We start from the raw sequence: 21511 nt of genomic DNA, 5'->3' as shown, positions 1-21511 counted from the left end.
ATCATCTTTCTTTGTGCTAGGTATGACTCTAACCAGTGGAGAATTTTCCCCCTGATTCCCAGTGATTTCAGTTTTGCTAGGGCTCCCTGATGTCACACTTGGTTAAATGCTGTCTTGATGTCAAGGGCAGTTACTCTCACCTCACCTCTAGAATTCAGCTCTATTGTCCATGTGTGGACCAAAGCTGTAATGAAGTCAGGAACTGAGTGGCCCTGGTGGAACCCAAACTGAGCTTCGGTGAGCGGGTTATTGCTGAGTAAGTGCCACTTGATAGCATTGTCAACAACGCCTTCCATCACTTTGCTGATGATCGAGAATAGACTGCTGGGGTGGTAATTGACCGGGATGGATTTGTCCTGCTTTTTGTGGACAGGATATACCTGGGCAGTTTTCCACATTGCAGGGTGGATCCTAGTCATACTGGAACAGCTTGGCTAGGGATGTGGATAGTTCTGGTGCACAAGTATTCAGTACTACTGCCGGAATGTTATCAAGGCCATAGCACTTGCAGTATCCAGTGCCTTCAACCATTTTTTGATATCATGTGGAGTGAATCAAATTAGCTAAAGATTGGCATCCGTGATGCTAGGGCCTCAGAAGGAGGCCAAGATGGATCACCCACTGGGCACTTCTGCCTGAAGGTAGTTGCAACTGCAAATTTCCATAATAATTCTGGAATTGAAGACTCATCTCAGTAATTATGACCGTGAAACCACCATAGTTTGTCATAAAAACCCCATCTGGTTCACTAATGCCCTTTAGGGAAAGAAATCTACCATCCTTACCTGGCTACATGTGACACAAGATCCACAGTAATGTGGTTGACTCTTAACTGCCCTCTGAAATGGCCGAGCAAGCCACTCAGTTCGTGGGAAATTAGTGCTGAGCAACAAATGCTGGCCTTGCCTGTGTGCCCATAGCCCATTAAAGAATTAAACAAAATAGTGCCATCTTGCCTCTCACTCAGTCCTTTTGTTGGTAACATGCCATTCATATGTGCTGCTAGTTTGGCTCACTGCTGAGGCACGTACATTTGCTTCTGCAATACATCACCAGGGAACTTGTGCAGGTTCCTGGCTGTTTTTTTACCATCACTGCCAACTTCACTGAATAACAATATGCCCTGCTGACCATGAGTAGCTCAGCACAACTTGGCTTACGGGCAGGGACTTTGGGGCAATATCTTCATTGTTTATTATTATTGTCAGCAGAAGTTGTTTTTTTTTTTAATTAGTGGCAATTCTGGGGGCGGTAACAACTCATAATAGAAGCAGTAAGATAAAGTATAATACAGTTCTTCTGGATCAAAAATTTCTGGTCCCATTTTCCTGCTGGATGAAGAAAGATGAGAGAACGGCTGGCTGATGAAAATCAGTGAATACATTAACTGGAAATTGTTAGGCGGCCAATTTTTTTCGTAATTATCTTTGAGTAATAATCCAGAAGCAGATAAAGTGATTTATTTATCGGCTCAGAAGATATTGGAGAAGACATTTTTCTTACATTCAACATCATAAAGTCATTGGCATAAAGGGAGAAGTAATTAGGATTGACTCAGTAACATAACAATTGAAGTTTTCAACATTTAATTATCCCTACTATATACATCATGACTTATTTTTTCCCCTGAATGTGGAAAGTTATACAATACATTTTCATTTGAAATTTGTGAAGTTCAATGTGCAGACCTTCGAAAGAGTTGTTTGAACTGAAAGGTTGTATTTTACCAGCCCTCTGGAGATGGGCTGGGAAGTGGGAGGCTTTGTAAAATAGCAGCAGCAGGGGTTGGGAGGGGAACGTCTTGCTGCTGCTATCGGATATTGCCAGTGACGAGAGCATCAGCGATGTGGATGCCACCGACCGGAGGCAGGCAGCCAATGAAGGGCTGCTTCCCTCCCTCGCCACTTATTTGATTCTGCTTGATCTCTTTTTATAATGACAAAATTAAAACTGATCAACTAGAAGTGTGAAGAGCAGGAAATGTATTCAGGTACGCTGTTTGATATTATCCTTAGACCTCCGGTGGTAATGCGTGTGGTAATTCAAATAATATGTTGATTTATTTAAAGACTTAGACCTTGCAATGCGCATGTATTATTATGTATTATGATGATGCATTGATGATGACCTACCCTTTTGAGGGCAAAATGTTTAGTTGCTTTAACTACAGTAAGCTCAAGGTTACTTTAGGTTTATTTATTGTCTGGTTAGGTAACTTTGCAGATTGAAAAATGGATTGATGAACAAATAGCAGAGACATTTCTGGGTCAATTCGTACCTCAGCTATTTACAATTTTTTTTAACGACTTAGATGAGGGGACTGACTGTAATGCATCCAAGTTTGCTGATGGTATTGCTGTACGTTGGGTGGAAATGATGGATGTTGGGTGGAAAAGTAAGTAGTGAGAAGGATGCAAAGAGGTTGTAAAGAGATATAGAAAAGTTGGATGAGTGGGCAAGAACATGGCAAATGGAATACAATGTGGCGAAGTGTGAAGTTATCCACTTTGGCTGGAAAAATGAAAAAAGAATATTTTTGGATGGTGAAAGACTTGGAAATGTTTGCATTCCGATGTCCTTGTGCATGAATCATAGAATGTTAACATGCAGCTACAGCAAGCAATTTGAAAGGCAAACGGTATGTTGACCTGGATTTTCATCAGTGAGGCTAACAACTGGAGTCGGGGAAATTCCCGCCTCGGCCCTCGCGCCTTGGGAGAAAGTGACTGCAAGGGTGGGATCTTCATTGTTTGGGAGGTTCATTGTGTGGGCTGGATTGGCGCCAGCTGGCCTGGAAAAGAGGTAGGAGGCAGACAGAGGGACTGCTAGATGCCGAGGTGGGCTTTTTAAAAGGCCTGCCTTGGTGTTGTGGGACTTGGTTCCAGTTAAAATGAAAACACAAAGACCCTCCAGCCCTCACCCCTCACACTCCCTCATCCCAAACACTCCCCATGCCCCATCCATGCCACTTCATGCCTCCTATGCCAAGCAATGCCCCTCACCCACCCCTCCATGACCCATCATGCCCCCTATGGCAAGCTATGGCACTTCACCCACCACCATGGTCCCTCATGCCCCCTATGTCATGCTAAGCGACTCCACCACTAATCAGCCCACACTCTTTCAAGGCACTCCCAAAAATCAGACAGCCCAGGAATAGGATCAGGAATCCCAGAATTGGGACATACCCTCCATTTTTAAAAGCTCCCGAGTCATCCTGAGTCGATGAAAATCCAGCCCATCAGCTTTTGTTACAAAGGGAATGGAGTATAAAAGTAAAGATGCCTTACTACGATTATACAGGGCGTTTTTGAGACCACACTTGGGCCAGAATCTTTGGGTCGGCGAGCTGGAGCGGATGCTGAGAAAATGTTTCCCTTAGTTGGGAATCTGCAACATAGGTCACAGATTCAGAATAAGGAGTCAGCCATTTAGGACTGAGATGAGGAGGAATTTCTTCACCCAGAGGGTTATGAATCTTTAAAATTTTCTCTCCTAGGGATATTTGGCCATTGAGTATATTCATACGAACATGTGAACATACGAATTAGGAGCAGGAGTAGGCCACTTGGCCCCTTGAGCCTGCTCCGCCATTCAATAAAATCATGGCTGATCTGATTGTAGTTCCACTCCATATTCCAGCCTACCCCCAATAACCATTCACCCCCTTGTTTATCAAGAATCTAGCTAGCTTTGCCTTAAAAACACTCAAAAACTCTGCTTCCACTGTCTTTTGAGGAAGAGAGTTCTAAAGACTCACGACCCTTTGAGAGAAAAAAATTCTCCTTGTTTCTGTCTTAAATGAGTGACCCATTCAGGACAGAGGTCGATAGACTTTTGGGTATTAAGGGAATTAAGATTTATGAGGACAGTGCAGGAAGGTGGAGTTGAGGCCATATGTCCTACTCTAGCTCCTCTTTCTTATTTTCTTATGTTCTCACTGGAATGAGCAGAGGCCTGAGCTAGGACCTGAGAAGAACCCTTGAAGTGAGAACCAATGCCTTCAGCATGTGCCACACCACTCTCTGTAGACTTCAGCAATTTTAAGTGCTGGTGCAAAATTTCAAACGTTTCTACAAACTCAGCAGCAACTGACCTGATAGCAGTTAGGTCTATGTTTTGTTTATTTAAGTAATGCTTGTAAAGAGTCCTTTCTGCTGCTGAAAGCATGTTCAGCAATGCAAGATTAAAATGGAGATGCTAGCTGCAGCATTAGGGTCGTGAATGGCATCACTAGAGTCAAATCAATGTTAAATGCTGATTGATGTACAATCCGCATACTTCTGGTGCATGCTTCTAGCACCCGCACTAACGACCTACCCAAAATCTCTTCCTGCATGGGCTGTACCAGAATTGTGCATATGTAATGTTGATGCCATTTTGGACTCAAAACAGCACCTGTGCTGTGCTACACACCCAAATTTTGCAGCTTGCATGTCGCAGTGAGGACTCTTCAATCTGATTGGTTGGTTGAGTGGAGTTGCCATTGTTTGCTCTGTTCTCATAGGTTCCCTTTAGAGGGCAAAGAGTTGTTTTAGCTCTCTGATTATTACAAATCACAATGTAAAAGCCCTCAGTGGGCAACTGTAAGTACAATAAATAGTGAGAACCATTGTTCACTGCTGCCTGCAAAAAAAAAACAGACCATTCTGTCTTCTGGTGAGCATTTAGGTGGCCAGTTGATTCTTGGGAATGAATGAAAAAGTGCTTTAATAACTGGATGAAGTGATGTGCTGGTCAGGATTCAGCTGAATCAGAAAGTATTGGAACATAATGAGAGACGAATCCAATGATGTATGTGATTTAGTTTTAGTAGCAGGGAATTATTCTGATGTTAATATTGCTTTTATTTCTCATTAGCCTTTCAACGACTTATGGCAAGAAATCCTGGATTTTCTTTTGTGAAGAACAAACAAGGATACAAGTTCCAAAGCTGTTGGAGGTCTTCAGTAGATATGACAAAACAAAGGTATTCTAGCAAATCCAAAAACGCTCGGGGAGTTTAGTAATTACTATTGCCCTTTGCATAATGTTTCTTTTTAATTTAATAAGCTGCACTTGATGTGAGAAACTGGCACACATTTTAATCTATGCTTATCATCCATTTCCCTTGCCTAATTTGTTTGTTTTGGGAAAATCACATACGTTATTCTGTGTATTTAATCTTACCAAAGTACAGTTTTTATAATTATAATTTCAGGCAAGATACAATGTTCATCTGATGTAGTTTGGACTTGATTTTTTTTTGCTAACCGTTGCACCTCAAAGCTCTCTGATGGAACAAAAATAGAATAAATATAAAGCTACCAAATATGGTAGTGGTCTTTTCTAATTAACCCCTGCAATTTAAACATATTTATAAAATAGTGCATTATTGACCAATAATGTTTCTTTTCAGACAAGTGCTTCATTGAGGCTATCACTTTCATATCTAAAACATTCTGGAACAATATATTCCTTATTTTAAACCATATATAATGTATTTATTACAGGAATGGTTTTTAGGAAAGGCGCTGTATGATGAACAATCTACAATTATTCACCATTACGCTTTTGCAGAAGATCCGGTGGTTTTTAAATATCCAGATTTTGCTGCTGGCTGGGCCTTGAGTATTCCACTTGTCAACAGGTAGGTGACTGATTTAAGTAAGGGTAGAATCTTCGGCTTGGCGAGAGGGGGCGGGGCCTGCTCATCGAGGTGTAAAGTGACGCGCGGTGATGTCAGGCGTGCGTCCTGACATCACCGCGTGTCATTTAGATTTTCAGTTCGGCGGGCGCTCAGCCCACTTGGCTGCGCATCTGCTGAACTGTCAAAGGCCTGTTAAGGCCATTAATTAGCTAATTAAACCTATTGAGAAAGCTGCCCGTCCAACCTTAAGGTTGGCGGGCAGGCGAAGAGCCCGGGCGGCCTTCACATTTTTCATGGAACCTCATCCGTGGGCAGGATGAGGTTTCATGAAGGGTTTATAAATGAAGTTTTTCATTAAAGTTGATTGACATGTCCCAGCTTATGTGACACTGTCACACGAGGGGACATGTCTCGTTATTAAAATTTTTCAAACTTAAAACTCACCTCCCTGAGGCATTTCTGTGCCTTGGAGATTTCTGCTCTCTTTCGCGCACTCCTGATTCAGGGAACTCCCCCCCCACCGCCGGCACAGGGACTGCACAGCGCTTCCGGGTGCGCGTCACGCTGGGTGGGCCTTAATTGGCCCGCCCACGTAAAATGGTGGCAGGGGCTCAATCGGGGGCACCGATCGGGTCCGCGCCCGCCCCCGCAGTTGGGCGGATGGGTGAATTGGCCAGGCGGACTTTGCATTTTTCATCAAACCTCATCCATGGGCAGGATGAAATTTCCGTTATGAAATAAAATAAATATCTGTGGGCAGCATTTTTATCAGCTATATTTTCAGGTGATTGATTGTGATGTATGGACATTTGCGGTGGAAGCAGGGTCTTTGAATATTTTTAAGGCAGAGCTAGATAGGTTCTTGATTAACAAGGGGGTGAAATCTATCGGGTAGGCAGGAATGTGGGGTTGAGGTTACATTCAGATCAGCTATGATCTTATTGAATGGTGGAGCAGGCTTGAGGGGCTGAGTAGCCTACTCCTGCTCCTAATTCATATGTTCATATGATACCCGCCAAAGCCATCAAGACCGACGCGGCATCAGTCAGTAGCCTGCCTCCAATCTAGTTACCAGTGAAGGGGAAGCATCAAGACATAGCACTCGCAAACAGAAATTTAAGTCACAATGAATACATAAGGGGTCTCAAGGGTGATTAATTTTTCCTTGGAATGTGTGTACTGGTGCATATCTTTGCCTTCAATATTAAAGTGTTACATAATGTGCAATGGCCTAATGTGTTTCATGCAATTGACAGGGAAGAGGCCTGGGAGTCATGTGTCACACATATAATGGGCAGAAAAGTTTACTTCAGAGGCCGGAATTTGAGTGAAGAGTGACAGGAGGGCTTCATCAGCAACGATCAGTAAGGTGGCATTCTCCTTGCCATCACCTTGACTCCTTGCTTTGGATTCCTAACTGAATATCCTCTGAATCAAGGACTCCCTGGACTCCCTGCCTCCCATAAGCATCCTCACATCGGGTTCCTGCTCCTCACCCTGAGGCTCTTCAGGCTCTTTCTCAGACTCAGCATTTGAATCGTCCTCTGCGGCCTGTGGAGCAGGATCACTGTCTTCATCCTCCAATGAGTTGCTCCTTGACAAAGCAAGATTGTGTAGTGCACAGCAGACAGCAACAATAAGGAAGGTGCATTCAGCATTCAGATGGATATTGCAATGATCCCCTTGGGCAGTCCAGGCAGCGAAATGTCACCTTGACATTGGTCCTCTCAATGATTGCCCTTGTGGAGGCAAGACAGCAGTTGTAGCTCTCCTTGGCTGGAGCCCTCGAGTGTCTCAGCGCTGTCATCAGCCATCTTTTCAGTGGATAGCCTTTGTTCCCCAGGAGCAAGCCATCCAAGTGTGCTGGAGCAATGAACAGCCTTGGTACCTGGGAGTGACACAGGGTGTAGGCATCGTGACAGCTTCCTAGATACTTGGCACAAAACTGCAGTATCTCACTCTTGTGGTCACATACAATTTGGACATTGAGAGAGGAGAAGCCCTTTCTATTTACAAAGGCACCTGGCTCTCCCGCTGGCACCTTTATGGGCACATGCATGCAGTCAGTGGCTTCCTGAATGCAGGGGAATCCTGTGATTGCAGCAAAGCCTCTGGCTCGCTCTGCCTGGCTGGCCTCATCTGTCCTGAAGTGAATGAAGGTGTTGACCCTTGGGAACAAAGCGTCAGTGACCAGCTTGAAGCAGCTGTGGGCATCCAATTGGGTGACACCATATACCTCTCCCACTGACCTCTGGAACGGTCCTGAGGTAACTGTCACCCTCAGGGCCACTGTCATAGGGTGGCCACCTATACAGTTTGAGGCAATTTCGGGGCTGATCATTTCGCATGCAGAGGTGATACTATCCCTGGAGAGACAGAGCCTTCTTCGGCACTGAACTTCAGAAATGCCCAGGTAGCATGTTCGCTGCCTGTACACTCTGCCTGCTGGGTAATGGCACCTCCTCCGGACCTTTCTGCCTTTCACTTCCTGTTGGCCCTGCACCCCTTCTGGCTGTGCCTCTTGGTCCATAGGTTCGATGCTGGGATGGTGCCTGCAGGCAGTTGGCCTCCTCTCCATCCTGGCCCTCTGCTCCTCAGAAGTGGAGGTCCCTCCAGCAGAGTACATAATCCCCATTTCTGTACAGATGGTTGCACAGGTTTCTGCACAGAAGGGGCCTCTCAGCAGAAAGCCTCTGCTGCAAACGCTTGAACATCAGAGAGTTCGCCAAAACACCAAAAAAAATGCCAGAATCGATCGCTAAACCATCTAAAAATAACTCTCAGCAAAATTATTAGCTCTTCAACTTACCAACATGCTGTGGGCCTTTTTTCCCACCCTGGATATAGAATGGACGAAAAATGTGAAGGCCGCCTGGCCGAGTGGCCCGTGTGCCGGTGTAAAAGTGCACAGGCCACTCAAAATCGCTGACGATTGCTCTATTAATGGGCTGAATTGGCCCTTTAACTGTCGGCGGGTGCACTTCCGACTTGCACACGTGCCTGCTGACTGAAATGTTGTGAGGCGGCGCAGTGGCGTTGGGATGCCCTCCTGACGTCACTGCACCCTATTTTGTGACCGTTCGTGTCTACCACGCGCCTGCTCAGCAAGCACAATATTCTGGCCCTGGTATTATAAATGGGATGAAATAATGAAACAAGTTTGCAAAAGGACCACTCTATATTTTATGATTTAGGGCATCTAATGCAAGCTTTACAGGTCACGAATGCCTATCAAGAAGTTTGGGTGTATAAGTTAGCAGACCTAATTTCACCCCCATATAATTTTCCATCCATTGATTTTAATGGACAGAAAATCATGTGGGCTACAAGTCAGGGGTGCTGACCCCTACTCTTGATTGTTCCAAAATCTGACTATAGCCTCTGTGGTCCAAGAAGAGTAATGATTTTTTTTTTCATGGCCATATTCCTGGTGTTGTACATCAAGAGGAGAAAATACGGCTGCCAATTTAATTTGAAATTTTACCAGATAACGAAAGGTTACAAACTATGTTTTGAATTTGAAGGGTCTTATGTACCTTTAACTTTGGCCACAGCAACTTCACCTGACCCCTTACTATTATCTTTTTGAAGCTGACAGTAATTCTACTGACTGAAAGAAAATTATTTACTTTAGCACATTTGTCAGGGATGGCATAATACGCTGAAGTTAGCTATGTCTCAAAAATGTACTCTATCTCAACCAGTTTTGTCCTAGATTAATTTTTTTCACTTCTGTTACACAAACAGGCTTGCAAAACAATTGAAGATTGAGAAACCTTTTGCAGATTTTACTATAGACTTAAAACATGAGGTATGTGATGGTTAAGATTATGTTTAGTAAAATACTACAAATTATTGATAACCTTTAAAGCTTTTCCATGTACTAAAGTAATTAATAGGAAGTTGTGATTATTTTCGACTTGACTCTTACCTGCTGGTTATCTGTGTGATGTAACCTTTTTTTAAAAAATGATACTATTTGTTGTAAAACAAACTAAAGTGTTGCTTAATACAATATAGGTCAAAAAAATCCCAACAGCATTTGTTTAACACAAAATGTTATTATTGGACCTGGATTTCAATGCAGCCAGGTTCAATGGGGTATAAATTCTCCTCCTCCACCAACTGACAAGGTCTTATGTGAAATGAAATCTCAACCCACTAAATCTCTTTCTTTGTTATGTATCCCAAAGATGTATATTGGGTTTCAATTTTCCTAGTCTTAGAGGTATTAACCTATGTAATGTACAGTAAGCTTTAATCATTCTTGTTTAGATGTACAGTTCATATGGCATATAATGGTTCTCATATGTCTCTGTAGCCTGAGTTTCGCTATTTCCCTATCATGCATAAGGTTTGTGATGGACAGTAAGCCTCAATATATCTCACTTAAAGTTATAAATCTGTTAGGTAAGTGAATCTCAGTTGCTGCTTGTTCAAGTAATGAGTCTGTAATGTACAGCGAATCTCTGTTAAGTATGGGTCTTTATGGTGTTCAATGAGATGGTAGTTTTGTGACCCCTATCTTAACACCATTTAATGTTCACTCTGTCAGAATGTTCCCTCTTACTGAGTATTGGTGGTTAACAATAGCCCATCTGTTGAAGCACACAGTACTTTCAAAATCCTGATAGAGGACATCATTAAATCCAACTTGATGTGCAATTTGGCAATTTAATATGTATTCTCATGTAACATGTGGATTCTCATTTCATTCTCACAAACTATATAGGGTAAATTTTACAAATTTACAATCATGCTGGTGAGTAGGATATTCTGTCCATTAGAATGAATGGATGGAAATTTCTGCAAGGCCTGGCTAAATTCCTAATGTGTGCTCCTGGCAGCTGAAGCTCTGTGCAGCAAGGGTAAACTTGTAAAATTTCCCTTCAAATATACTATTTTAAAATAGATTTGGTCACAGTTTGACTACTTTAATAATATTTTGGTCTTTCATTAAATCCAATTTTTTTGGTGAAAACTTTCAGTCTATAAAGAAAAGAGACTTATGGGAAGAAAATATTCCTCATTAGAAATGGAAGTGAACTTGGCCTTTGGAGAAAACTCCAAGAAGGCGATAGTAAATTGACAACCTGTTTTATATCCTTCCCAATTTCCTTTTCCTCTGACTGAATTGTGTAAAGTGATTTAAATTCTGAAGGAGAGAATCTATCTCCACTTGGAGAGGCAAGGTTTGATCAGGGATAGTCAGCATGGCTTTGTCAGAGGGAGGTCATGCCTAACAAATTTGATTGAATTTTTTGAGGAGGTGGCCAGGTGTATAGATGAGGGTAGTGCATTTGATGTAGTTTGTATGGATTTCAGCAAAGCCTTTGACAAGGTCCCACATGGGAGACTTATAAAGAAGGCAAATGCACATGGGATACAGGGTAATTTGATAAGGCGGATTCAAAATTGGCTTAGTTGTAGGAGACAGAGGGTGATGATGCAGAAGGCTGCTTTAGTGACTGGAAGCCAGTGTCCAGTGATGTACCACAGGGATCTGTGCCGGGTCGCCTATTATTCGTCATTTATATAAACGACGTAGATGACTATGTGGTGGGTAGGATTAGTAAGTTTGCGGATGACACAAAGATTGGCCGAGTGGTTAACAGTGAGGGTCGAGTGTCTTGGGCTATAGGAAGATATAGATGGGATGGTCAAATGGACAGATAAGTGACAGATGGAATTTAACCCTGAAAAATGTGAAGTGATACACTTTGGAAGGAGTAATTTGACAAGGAAGTATTCAATGAACGGCATGACACTAGGAAGTTCTGAAAAACAAAGGGACCTTGGCGTGTGTGTCCATAGATTTCTGAAGGCAGAGGGGCATGCTAGTGGTGTGGTGAGAAAGGCATATGGGACGCTTGCCTTTATCAATCGAGGCATAGATTACAAAAGTAGGGAGGTCATGTTGGAGTTGCATAGAACTTTGGTGAGGCTACAGCTGGAGTACTGTGTGCAGTTTTGGTCGCCACATTATAGGAAGGATGTGATTGCACTGGAGGGGGTGCAGAGGAGATTCACCAGGATGTTGCCTGGGATGACACATTTAAGTTATGAAGCGAGGTTGGATAGACTTGGGTTGTTTTCGTTGGAGCAGAGAAGACTGAGGGGCGACCTGATTGAGGTGTACAAGATTATGAGGGGCATGGACAGGGTGGATAGGGAGCAGCTATTCCCCTTAGTTGAAGGGTCAGTCATGAGAGGACATAAGTTCAAGGTGAGGGGCAGGAGGTTTAGGGGGGATGTGAGGAAAAACTTTTTTACCCAGAGGGTGGTGACGGTCTGGAATGCACTGCCTAGCAAGGTGGCGGAGGTGGGTTGCCTCACATCCTTTAAAAAGTACCTGGATGAGCACTTGGTATAACATTCAAGGCTATGGGCCAAGTGTTGGTAAATGGGATTAGGTAGGTAGGTAGGTCAGGTGTTTCTCACATGTCAGTGCTGACTCGATGGGCCGAAGGGCCTCTTCTGCACTGTTTGATTCTGTGAGCTGCCAATTTACTCTTGGCCATTTTGTCCTTTGATTGAAGACCACTTTAACCTTCCCGTTTCTTAAATAAGTGCTCAAATAGTCAGCAAATCAATTTCAGAAATAAGTTGTTCAAATGTAATTATTTTTGCATAGGATAATTTACCACAAAGATTTCATCAGGGGAAAACGATTATAACAAAGATTTGTAATGGCCTTGCTGTACAGCAAGGGATACAGTAAGATAATAAATCAGCACAATTATTCCTTCATTTACTTCATACACCCTCCAAATATAATAAACCATTGCAATGGTTGCAAAATATTTTGAAGTAAGGCTAATGTAGAACTCGGCCTTGCTGCAGATATTGGATGATTACATAATGTTTGACAATGAGATGCCACTGAGTAATGTATTGGGATGAGTGTGTGTTAAGTGACTCTAGTCAAAAGCTGAAGTGGCTGGAAAATATGTCAATATAAATTACATCTCTCTCCTTCCACCACACCTAGGATTTGTGCCACATGCCGGCCCCAGGGCTCAGTGCCACATGAAACATGGGACAGGTGCCTGATTCGCTTCTAATATTAGATACCCACCATTGGATTATTATTTCCCAGCTGATAGGCTAGATTCTAATTTTCATTGACTTCCCCACCCCCAACCTGGGAGAACTGCCATTTCTCAATCAGCCTAAATATCAGCCTCTCGGTGGACCTATCTGCATATAGTCCTATAGTTGATGCCAGCAAAGGGGTTCCTTGCAGAGAGTGCCATAGGACGTTTTATTTTGTTAAAGCTACTATATAAATATAAGTTGTGTGTTCACGAAAACTTTCCTTTTCCTTTGATGCACTTTTGCACCTGATCCATGGCTGAATCAAGACCTTTTTGGTTTTGAGCTGATACACTATAATTTGGGAGAAAGATCCCACAGATGATGAAGACAAAAAAATTAATTTTTAAATTCGATTCCTGAAAATGAAAAATATCAATGTTGCCTAGTTTCTGATTTATAATATGAAGATGCTTGTTGTATATCTCGATCTTCTTGTTCACGTTATGGGTGAAATTTAATATCCCCCACCCCCGTGCCGAGTTTGGTGGCAGGGGGTAATTTAGTCAGGCAGAAGAGTGGCGGGTGGGAACCCTGCCACCATCCCACCACTGCCCGATTTCCATGGCGGCCAGGCCCATGAAGGGTCATTCGGACTCGAAACGTTAACTGTGTTCCTCTCTGCAGATGCTGCCAGACCTGCTGAGTTTTTCCAGGTACTTTTGTTTTTGTTTTGGATTTCCAGCATCCGTAGTTTTTTACTTTTACCATGGACAGTCTACCCAGCCCACTGCCAATTGAGCCCATAAATGGACAATTAATGCCCACTTGAGGGCCTTATCCCACCTTCGTTGGTATTCACCCAGCAGCAAGCGGGCAGGGGACGGGTGAACACCCCAGGACTGTACAGTGCAGGTTAGTGTTGGATGAAGGACTGAATGACTTCAGTGTGTACACATCACAGGTTTTTTAAATTTTGTGGTGGGATTTCTTTAGATTGCCTGAAGCAACATAAATCAAAACTGAAATTAACAGAAATATATGTCTTTTCAGATTGCACTCTTTATATCACAAAAATCTAATGGTCCTCAGCTGACTTCAGTAAAGGAATTCTGTACAGAAGCTGAAACCTCACCTGAAGCAACCAACTGTGCAACTACATTTCATACCTACTTTCCATTTTGTGTGAGTAATCTTCAAATATATGTTTACTGTCGAACAGTGACCCTTTTGTAAATTATTTAATTGTTCATAACTTGGCTAATTTTATGGATTCTGTCCAGATATCTGCTTCTATACCACATACTTGTACTTAACTTCGTTACAGCAGAGTCGCAAGTTTTAGGGGGCATAAAACGTGGGCTTTCACAAAGCTGCAGATGTTCTGTGATTCAGCTCATCTTGGAGAGCGCTGCATATCATTGTTACTTGGCACCAATAATCAGATGCATTGCTCTCACTTCTAAAGGAAAAGTTCCCCACAGATTGTACAACCTTTCCTTATCTTCAATTTGAAATTTGGGTTTGGATTAAAGTTTTCTGCATTTTTTTTCAGCTAGTACATACATAATGTACTTACATCTATTGACCATGCTAGCAATCCCGTTCTGAATGAATTCCCGGCAAATTTATTCAGAAACATATCTGTATTACACCAGTTCATGGTGAGTTTAGATTTGGCAGCTGCTTCTGTGCTAACCCCTATTCAGAAATAATTCTGAATAGATTACTTGCTGAACCCTACATGGAAGCATGAACAGCTTCAACTCCCAGTGGGTTCTCTTTGTTCAGCTGAAAGAACAGCTGTAGGGATGTTCCAATTGGACTCACTGTCTAAAAACATTTTAGGGAGAACAGGATTTTATATTCCCAATAAACATGAAAAAAATGCCCTTCTTTCTTTGCCTTCTAATGAGAATCCAGAATCTCTGCTACTTTGTTTCCATTGACTGTCAAATTGATACAATTTGTCACCATTTACCTTCTCAAAAAGTTCATAATTGTGGAAATTTCTCTTCAATCCCTAGTGACAAAAGCTGTAACTCTTTGAGCCATTCTCCATGATATTTCTCATTCAAACTATTTTAGGTCATCATTGAAATTGACCTTAGTTTATATCCTGCACAGAGGAAAATGTTTAGATGCACTTATTGATTTGGGCAATGGAGAGAATAATGTTACTGGCTGAATGGATTAAAAACTGTACGCTTACAGCTAGCCATGTTTCTAGAATTTATAAGACTTCGCCCTTATGAGTTAGCATGGATGAACTGATTGCCTCATCCTGTCATGGGAGAATGTTGTTAGCCTTATGAAATGCAGTGATGAGCCTCCATCTATAGAATGTTGCCCATTCTTCTTAAGAACATAAGAAATGGAAGCAAGAGTTGGCCATAAGGCCCCTCGAGCCTGCTTTATTATGCAGTAAGATTATGGCTAATCTCTACCTCAACTCCACTTCTCTGCCCAAGCCCATATCCCTCGATTCCCTTAGAGTCCAAAGATTTATCAGTCTCACTCTTGAATGTACTCCACAGCTCAGCATCCACAATCCTGTAGGGCAAGAATTCCAAAGATTCACCACACTCTGTGAGAAGAAATTTTCCTCATCTCAGTCCTAATTGGCTGAACCCTTATCTGAAGTCTACGCCCCTAGTTCTAAACTCCCCAGCCAGGGTTAACAGCCTTTCTAGTCTGTCAGGCCCTTAAATTTATACATTTCAATGTTAGCCTCTCATTCTTCTAAACTGCAGAAAATATAGACCCGTTTTACTCAGTCTCTCCTCATAAGATAATCCTCTCATTCCAAGTCTAAAATTGGTGAACCTTTGTTGCATCGCCTGTAAGGTAAGTAAACCCTTCCTTAGGTAAGGCATGGTCTCACCAAAGTCCTATATAATTGCTGTATGGCTTTCTTACTCTTATATTCTAAACCGCTTATAATAAAGGCCAAAGTTAACATGCAGCTCTAGCAATTTGCTTTCCAAATTAATTACAGGAGCTGCCTGAGCACTTGAGGTCCAACCAACTGAAATGATAGTTCCAAAGTGAGGACAGAGGCACAGCTGAGACAGGTTAGCAGCTGTTCAATTGACGGAGGCGGTGGTGTAGTGGTATTGTCACTGGGGTAGTAATCCAGAGACCCAGGGGGGGACCTGAATTTGAATCCCACCACTGCAGATGGTGAAATTTGAATTCAATAAAATCCGGAATTAAAAATCTAATGATGATGATCATGAAACCATTGTCTATTGTCAATTGTCAGAAACACCCATCTGATTCATGAATGGCGTTTAGGGAAGGAAATCTTGTCCTTACCCGGTCTGGCCTACACGTGACTCCAGACCCACAGCAATGTGGATGACTCTTAACTGCTCTCTGAAATGACCGCACAAGCCACTCAGTTGTACCAAACCGCTAAAATTAAACCGAATGGACCACCCAGCATTGACCTAGGCATTGGAAATGACAACGGCAAACTCAGCCCTGTTAACCCTACAAAGCTTTCCTTACTAACATCTGAGGGCTTGTGCCAAAATTGGGAGAGCTGTCTCACAGAATAGTCAAGCAACAGCCTGACATACATATTCACAGATTCATACCTTATAGACAATGTCCCAGACATCACCATCACCATTCCTGGGCATGTCCTGTCCCACTGGCAGGACAGACCCAGCAGAGGTGGCGGCACAGTGGTGTACAGTCGGGAGGGAGTTGTCTTGGGAGTCCTCAGCCTCGACTCCAGACTCCATGAGGTCTCATGGCATCAGATCAAACATGGGCAAGGAAACCTCCTGCTGATTACCACATACCGCCCTCCCTCAGCTGATGAATCAGTACACCTCCATGTTGAACACCACTTGGAGGAAACACTGAGGGTGGCAAAGGCGCAGAATGTATTCTGGGTGGGGGACTTCAATGTCCATCACCAATTGTGGTTCGGTAGCAGCACTACAGACCGAGCTGGCCAAGTCCTCAAAGATATAGCTGCTAGGCTGGGCCTGTGGCAGGTGGTGAGGGAACCAACAAGAGGGAAAAACATACTTGACCTCATCCTCACCAACCTTCCTGCTGCAGATGCACCTGTCCATGACAGTATCGGTAGGAGTGACCACCGCACAGTCCTTGTGAAGATGAAGTCCCGCCTTCACATTGAGCACACCCACCCATTGTGTTATTTGGCACTACCACCGTACTAAGTGGGATAGATTTCGAGCAAATCAAGACTGGTCAACCATGAGGCGGTGTGGGCCATCAGCAGCAGCAGAACTGTACTTGAACACAACCTGTAATCTCATGGCCCAGCATATACCCCGCTCTATCTTTAGCACCAAGCCAGGGGATCAGCCCTGGTTCAATGAAGAGTGCAGGGTGGCATGCCAGGAGCAGAACCAGGCCTAAAAATGAGGTGTCAATCTGGTGAAGCTGCAACACAGGACTACTTGCATGCCCAACAGCATAAGCAGCAAGCGATAGGCAGAGCTAAGCGATTCCACAACCAACGGATCAGATCTAAGCTCTGCAATCCTGCCACTTCCAGCCATGAATAGTGGTGGACAATTAAACAACTCACTGGAGGAGGATGCTCCACAAATACCTCCATCCTCAATGATGGGGGAGCACAGCACATCGGTGCAAAAGATAAAGCTGAAGCATTTGCAACAATCTTCAGCCAGAAGTGCCAAGTGGATGATCCATCTCAGCCTCCTTCTGAGGTCCCTACATCACAGATGTCAGTCTTCAGCCAATTTGATTCACTCCACGTGATACCAAGAAATGGCTGAAGGCACTGGATACTGCAAAGGCTATGGGCCCTGACAATATTCTGGCGGTGGCATTGAAGACTTGTGCTGCCGAATTTTCCACACCCCTAGCCAAACTGTTTCAATACAGCTACAACACTTCCATGTACCCGCAATATGGAAAATTGCCCAGGTATGTCCTGTACACAAAAAGCAGGACAAATCTAACCTGGCCAGTTACCACCCCATCGGTCTACTCTCAATCATCATTAAACTGATGGAAGCGGACATCAACAGTGCTATCAAGCGCTATTGCTTAACTATAACCTGCTCACTGATGCTCAGTTTGGATTCTGCCTGGGCCACTAAGCTCCTGACCTCATTACAGCCTTGGTTCAAACATGGACAAAAGAGCTGAACTCCAGAGGTGAGGTGAGGGTGACTGCCCTTGACATCAAGGCAGCATTTGACCGAGTGTGGCATCAAGGAGCCATGGCAAAACTGGAGTCAATGGGAATCCGGGGGAGGGGGGGGAACTATCTGCTGGTTGGAGTCATACCTAGCACAAAGGAAGATGGTTGTGGTTATTAGAGGTAAATCATCTCAGTTCCAGGACATCACTGCAGGAGTTCCTCAGGGTAGTGTGCTAGTCCCAAACCTCTTCAGTTGCTTCATCAATGACATTCCTTCCATCATAAGGTCAGAAGTGGGGATGTTTGCTGAGGATTACACAATGTTCAGCACCATTCATGACTGCTCAGATGCTGAAGCAGGCCATATCCAAATGCAGCAAGACCTGGACAGTATCCAGGCTTGGGCTGACAAGTGGCAAGTGACATTGCACCACCCAAAATGCCAGGCAATGGCCATCACCAACTGGAGAGAATCTAACCATCGCCCCTTGACATTCAATGGCATTACCATTGCTGAATCCCTCACTATCAACATCCTGGAGGTTACCATCGACCAGAAACTGGACTGGACTCATCATATAAATACTGTGGCTACAAGCGCAGGTCAGAAGTTAGGAATCCTGTGGCGAGTAATTCACCTGACTCCCCAAAGCCTGTCCACCATCTACAAGGCACAAGTCAGGAGTATGATGGAATACTCTCCACTTGAGTGCATCTCCAACAACATTCAAGATGATTGACACCATCCAGGACAAAGCAGCCCGCTAGATTAGCACCCCAGCCACAAATATTCACTCCCTCAACCACCGATGCACAGTGGCATTAGTGTGTACCATCTACAAGATGCACTGCAGGAACTCACCAAGCTTCCTTTGTCAGCGCCTTCCAAACCCACACCCATTACCATCCAGAAGGCCAAGGACAGCAGACCATCTGGAAGCCCCCCTCCAAGCCTTTCACCATCCTGACTTGGAAATATATCGCCATTGCTTCACTGTCGCTGGGTCAAAATCCTGGAACTCCCTCCCTAATAGCATTGTGGGTGTACCTACAGCACATGGACTGCAGTGATTCAAGAAGGCAGCTCACCACCACCTTCTCAAGGGCAATTAGGGATGGACAATATATGGTGGCCTAGCCAGCGACACCCACATCCCACGAACGAGTAAAAAAAATCAGAGGGTCAGGAAAGTGAAGCAAGAAGGCCCATTCATACGAACAGATAGGAGCAGAAATAGGCCATTCGGCCCCTCAAGCCTGCTCTGCCATTCAATAAGATCATAGCTGATCTGTTTGTGTTTCGAATTCCATATTCCCATCTACCCCCTATAACCTTTGATTCCTTTGCTGAACAAGAATCTATCTACCGCTGCCTTAAGTATATTCAGTGACCTCGTTTCCACTGCCTTCTGAGGCAAAGAGTTCCAAAGTCGCACAACCCTCTGAGAGAAAAAATTTACCCTCATTTCTGTCCTTTAAGGGCGACCCCTAAGTTTAAAACAGCGCCTCCTAGTTCTGGAGTCACCCACAAGAGGAAACAACCTTTCCACGTCCACCTTGTCAAGACCATTCAGGATCTTGTATACTTCAATCAAGTCACCCCTCACTGCAACATTAATCCCTCAAAGTGGCAATGATTGTTCTCCTAGTTTTAAACTTTTGTTCGCAGCCTTCAAATTCACCAGAGTGTTACGAAACTGCAGAACTATTGGGCGACTGGACAAGGTGAAGAATCCTCTTGGAAATATGGCCATTCACCACTCACAGAGGAGAAGCCTCCGGACCCCCTAAATTAATCTCATGTATTCACCGAACATTAACCCTCATGGTCAGTCCAAACAGCGCAGTCTTGGAGTGCAGGTAATGATGATCCCAGCACCTGGGCTGAAAGCAGAACACCCAGTTGCTTGGCCAAAGCTGTCGGCAGTCAATCATGTGGGTGGGGATGGGGGGAGTTGGCGGGGGGGTTATGGTGAACTTTCATGCACACCCTGCACTGGGCATCATTTCAGGGGCCAGTTCTCTCTGGCATGCATAAAAAGGCCTTGAAGCTACAATCACAGACAGAAAGTGGACCTTTGGCAACACATGCTGACTCCTATGTGTTTCTCATTGATACTGCAGTGAGGAGACCATCAGGAAGATGGATCCTGGTGTTATTGCTGCTTGCATTATTGTTTATAGGCAGCAGAGAAGAATGAGAAGAAGGCAACGGAAATGTCTGGCTCGTCAAAAGTGAAGAGACTATCCCTCAAAGCCAAGGGGCAGCAGGTCCTCCTCTGGATGCAGAGGATGATCCTCGGAGAGCCGTCATATGTAGGTGCCTCAATAGACCCAGGGTTATCTGCAGATGACTGAGAACCAGTGTTGCCAATGCCTCTGCATGTATATATCTGGTGTTTCACATTTGCCACATTCTGCAGGATTTTGTCCCATGAGGACTTGGAAAGCATCCATTGCCAGTGGCTGTGTAAGTAACCGCCACAGTCAACTTCTACACCAATGGCTGCTTCAGAGACCTGCTGGGGACCTCTGCAGGATCTCCCAAGTGTCCACTCACAAAAGCATCCAGGAGTTAACAGACGCCTTATTTGCAAAGGCGCACAATTTTGTCAATGTCGACAGATCAAGCAAGCCAGGACGCAAGAGCACTGGGCTTTGCTGAGATTTCCCACATGTGCAGGGTGTCATCAACTGCACTCATGTGGCTATAAAAGCTCACTGGCAACAGGCAGTCCAGTACATCAACCAGAAAGGTTACCACTCGCTCAGTGTGCAACTGGTGAAACAAACATATCATGCAGGTGTGTGCCAGATTCCCAGGAAGTGACCACAACTCATACATACTGAGTAGGTCTCAAATCTCTGAGCTCTTCAACGGACCACTTCAAGGATGCAGGGTTGGCTCCTTGGGGACAAGGGTTACCCGCGAAGGACATGGCTGATGGCGCCCATGCGGCAGCCTCTGACTCCTGCTGAGAGAAGCTACACCGGAGCTCATGCTGCAACCTAGTCATTGGTGGAACACACCATAGGTATCTTGAAAATGCGATTCCGATGCCTGGATTGTTCTGGTGGACAGCTCTAGTACACTCCCCAGAGGGTCTTGCGCATCATCGTGGTTTGCTGCATGCTACACAACCTGGCGCTACAAAGGGAAGAGGACTTGGCCGATAACGAGATGGAGGAGCAGCATGTCTCCTCGAATGAGGAGGACCTTGAAGGGTGTGATGGTGTTAAGGTTGTGGAAGCCAAAGACGCAGGCGAAGAGGCCATTGCACGGGCCAGACAAGGTAGATGCGCTCGTGAGGCCCTCGTTGACAGCAGATTTCAGGAGGAGGATGATGCGATGCACTGAGGATCCTCCTCATCATGGTCTAGCATGACCACCAGCATTGCGACTCCTCTAATTTCACCCATGAACTTCCAGATGACAGTGCATCATTGCATAGAATGCTACGTAGCCCTGATGCCGTGAAGGATGAGCAAGCCTTGAGGGCATGTGTCCTCGCTGAGATAAGGTGCTACCTGGAGGAGGGCGTCCCGGCAACAGATATCAGAAGCATCTTCACCATCTAGCATCCCGGTCGGAACAGCACCCTACAAAACGCAAGGGCACTTGCACAACCCTCAGTGAGCTAGTGGCTGCATGCCTTCAATCTGGACAAGGCTCCTCATGGAGATCGATTGGA

At 44.4% G+C, this 21511-nt stretch overlaps 1 protein-coding gene across 2 annotated transcripts in view; it reads left to right on the top strand.

Annotated features, from left to right (window-relative positions):
• Positions 1–21511, top strand: part of b3glcta (beta 3-glucosyltransferase a) — a 233346-nt gene that overhangs the window by 99959 nt on the left and 111876 nt on the right. For both annotated transcript variants that reach the window (XM_078545355.1, XM_078545354.1), the window contains exons 6-9: positions 4861–4969; positions 5493–5629; positions 9377–9440; positions 13718–13849. In XM_078545355.1, the coding sequence (XP_078401481.1) occupies positions 4861–4969; positions 5493–5629; positions 9377–9440; positions 13718–13849 (442 nt within the window). The remainder of the gene's footprint in view (positions 1–4860; positions 4970–5492; positions 5630–9376; positions 9441–13717; positions 13850–21511) is intronic.

Source organism: Cetorhinus maximus, chromosome 7, assembly GCF_964194155.1.
Source record: "Cetorhinus maximus chromosome 7, sCetMax3.hap1.1, whole genome shotgun sequence".
NCBI lineage: Eukaryota > Metazoa > Chordata > Chondrichthyes > Lamniformes > Cetorhinidae > Cetorhinus > Cetorhinus maximus.
Note: the sequence above shows the minus strand (reverse complement) of the source record. Positions and strands in the feature narration are given on the sequence as shown.